Source organism: Oryctolagus cuniculus, chromosome 7 (assembly GCF_964237555.1).
Source record: "Oryctolagus cuniculus chromosome 7, mOryCun1.1, whole genome shotgun sequence".
Lineage (NCBI taxonomy): Eukaryota > Metazoa > Chordata > Mammalia > Lagomorpha > Leporidae > Oryctolagus > Oryctolagus cuniculus.
In genome coordinates this window covers 39,228,208-39,231,415 of record NC_091438.1, presented here as the reverse complement: position 1 = coordinate 39,231,415, position 3,208 = coordinate 39,228,208, and the positions used below count along the sequence as shown (strand labels likewise).

Here is a 3,208-nt window from a genome sequence, read left to right as displayed (position 1 = left end):
ACGCTGTATTAAATGCTTTAGTTTCATTAACTTACTTGATTATTACAACACTAAGTTAATTGCTATTATACCTCCCATTATACATGTAAAAAAGCTGAAACATAAATAAATTGTGTAACCTAAAGTTATGTGGCTAATAAATTGCAAAACCGGCATTTGGACTTAGGCAGTCTGATCCCAGAACCTCTATGCTTAACTCATCTACTTCATGCCTTCCCTAAGGTGATGATTTGATATACTGGGGGTTCCACTTTTTTTTCTTGGCTGTGGCCTCTAAGGAGTAATTTTAATTTCTCACCTAGTATTGAAAGTCCGTGGCAAAGGACATGCCCAGAGAAAGCCAAAAGCCCTTACCTTTGAGGAGTCTGTTTCTACAACAAACAAACTGGGTGAGTGCTTTATAGTCATTGACCATGACAGCAGATTTGAGCTTCTCAAGGATCTTTATTTTTTTCTCAAACTGGAATCATGATAGAATAAGAGCATTAAGACCCCCACAACTGGCCCCACACGAATGACTAATTGTTCCCAAAGAGGGCTATATTTGTCAGCAAGAATCCTTGCAGGAGACTCCAGATGAGATTAGAGTGCCACGGACTCTCCCTTGCAAGGACAGCAATGGTCAGTCTGAGCTCACAGGGACTTGGTTTCAGAGTGCCCATAAATAAGATAGTCAGACCTCTAATGCAACCATCAGAAAACAGCTCAAATTCACCCAGGTAACCAAGAGCTATATTAGTCACAGACCCAGGAAGTCCAGGTATAGATTTGGTTCCATGCAAGGCTGACTCAAAGCCTCACTATGATCCAGATTCCACCACTCTGTCAAGCTCTCAGCTCTTCCAGCTTGGCTTTTTTCTTCTCCATCTCCCTCCACATGGTCAACAAGATAGCTGCAGGTGGCCCCAGGTTCATGCCTTCTAAGGTTAGAATTCCAGCTGAAAGATGACGTCTTATCCCCAGAGTCCACACTGAATCCCTGGGGAGAGTCTGTAATTGCTCCTGCTAGCAACATACAGCCATCCATGGAGAGATGGACTACTCTGTTAGGACAGCCTGAGTCTCACCCTGACTCTTGTGGCCTGAATATGTTGGGTATGTGGGAGTGGAGGAAAAGGTCAGAGTACCACACAGGGAGTGGGGGAAGGGTATCCCAGAAAAACCATGGTGTTAAGAAAGCAATATAAGCAAGCAAACACCCCTGTTACCTGATTTCTTGGCTATACCCAGATGCCACTTTTGCCCAGGAGAAAAGGCAAGCCTTCTCTCTAAGGCAATTCTGGTTGCCTTTCTGGGGGACTTTGAGAAAGTGGAAGAATGGCACAGTATTGCTGGATCTTCTATTTCAGAAGACTGGGCCCACTGGTTCCAAGGTAGAATGAGCACTGTGAACTCTGAAACCAGCAGTCCTAGGCTGATAGCCTAATTCTGAGAGTGAATAGCCCTGTGAATGTGGGCAACTACCTTCTACTCTCTGGGGGTGGTGGGCTATCCTAGGTAGGGAGTTAGACAGAAGACCAATGTCCTCTTCCCAGTTAAGTGGTGAACCTGTCTTGTGACTTAAAAGTCACTTCTCCTTCTCCTTTCTAGGCGTCAACTTTCTCATCTTAGCAAAATAAAGGATTATCTTTAAGATCTTTTCAGCTTAAAAAATAAAAATAAAAGCCAAAACATCTGCAATTGTGATTCTTCTGGACAAAGCTTCTCAATGTAGTCCACAAGATCCTCAGATATTTAATTTGTATTCTCTGGTGTTGAAGAAGGCAAAGCTAGGAAGCTATGTTTATGTAGCAGGCATTCAGTATATGTAGGGGTAAAGGTCCACAGCCAGAAGTATGGGGCCTGTGAGTTGTAACCCCAAGAAGCACCTTCAGGATCCTTGGCAGAGGCTCAGGGCCATAGCTGGGGCTTGACGTGTACTTCACCACGTACTTGATATGTCAGCTCGCGCCAGTCTAGGACATTGGGACTAAAGGTCCCACCAGCATAGATGGTATTAATCTCTTCTGGTGAAAGTGCATAGTCCCACATGTTCACATTTCCAATGTCTCCCACCAAAGACTGTTGTTTCTCAAAGCTTCCACCAAACGAATCCTGATCCTGCCCCAGAATAATGCTTGCCTCTGGCCCCAAAATGTAGCCCTTCTTCAGACTCTTCCTCACCATGGGCTTCCCATCTACCCAGAGCTCTGCAATGCCTGTGCTGGACTCCCAGCTTGCACAGAGGTGAGTTGGATCCACAGGGATGTCAGAAACCTTGAATATTATTTCATCTCCACCCACTGAAAAACTATATCCTATGTCCTTGGACCAAAACAGGAGGATCTCGTTAAATTGTCTCCTGGTGGCATAGGAGAAAATACTGTACCCACGAGTCATGGACAGATCAGTGTAGAAGTAGAGGCACACAGTGAAGGCTTTGAGTGGCTTCTTTAACTGTGCGTTGAGGGACACGTAGGAATTATCTGACTCTTTGGGGAACACAAAGGCCTTCTTGTGCATGCCTGTAGAACAGAAAACCAAGTAGTGATGAGAAATTTCTAGTTCATAAAGATCTACCCCTCATTCACATACAGATTTGGGGATTGAGATATACACTAACCCAGGTAGACACACACACACACACACACACACACACACGCACACGCATGTTATCTCTGTGATGTATGTTCCTCTGGCTCCAGTCTGTAGAATCTCAGGCCCTATTCCTATCTCTCAGTTCAAATCTCTGGCGTACCCTGGAGTAGCACCTACCTGCCTGGTCAGACATATTAGAGAAGCTGACCAAGATCAGGAAACACCACAGCAGCTTCTCCATGGTCACTCCCTGCCACCAGTGCTACCGAGCAGGCTCAGAATCCACTCCTTTGGAGAAAACGTCTCTGGCTGAAGGCTCAGGTACTAGAAGTCCTGCATCCCTTGCCTCAGCGCCACTCCATCCTGCCTGGATTTATATCCACAGTAGATGGGGAATCTGTGCCACTTTGTAAATGATTTTCTAACACCGCCTCTTAGGGAAAGTGTCAGGGCTCTGGGAGGAAGGGAAGCAAAATCATTCTGGAACAGAGAAATCAATGTGGGTTATTTATTACAAACTCCTGTGACTACCGAATTGCCAACTTTTTGTGACAGGAAAAATGAAGAAGCTTCCTCAGGTTCCACTTTGGCTATCTATCCTGAGAAAATAATGGAAAATCTTAACAGACGA

General features: G+C 45.0%; 1 protein-coding gene across 1 annotated transcript; it reads right to left on the bottom strand.

The window, feature by feature from the left end:
* Positions 1–343: 343 nt before the first annotated feature.
* CRP (C-reactive protein) lies at positions 344–2,899 on the bottom strand. The gene is given in 2 exon segments (NM_001082265.1): positions 344–2,504; positions 2,755–2,899. Coding segments are annotated over 2 exon segments (678 nt in total). The 5' UTR covers positions 2,819–2,899; the 3' UTR covers positions 344–1,890.
* Positions 2,900–3,208: the final 309 nt, after the last annotated feature.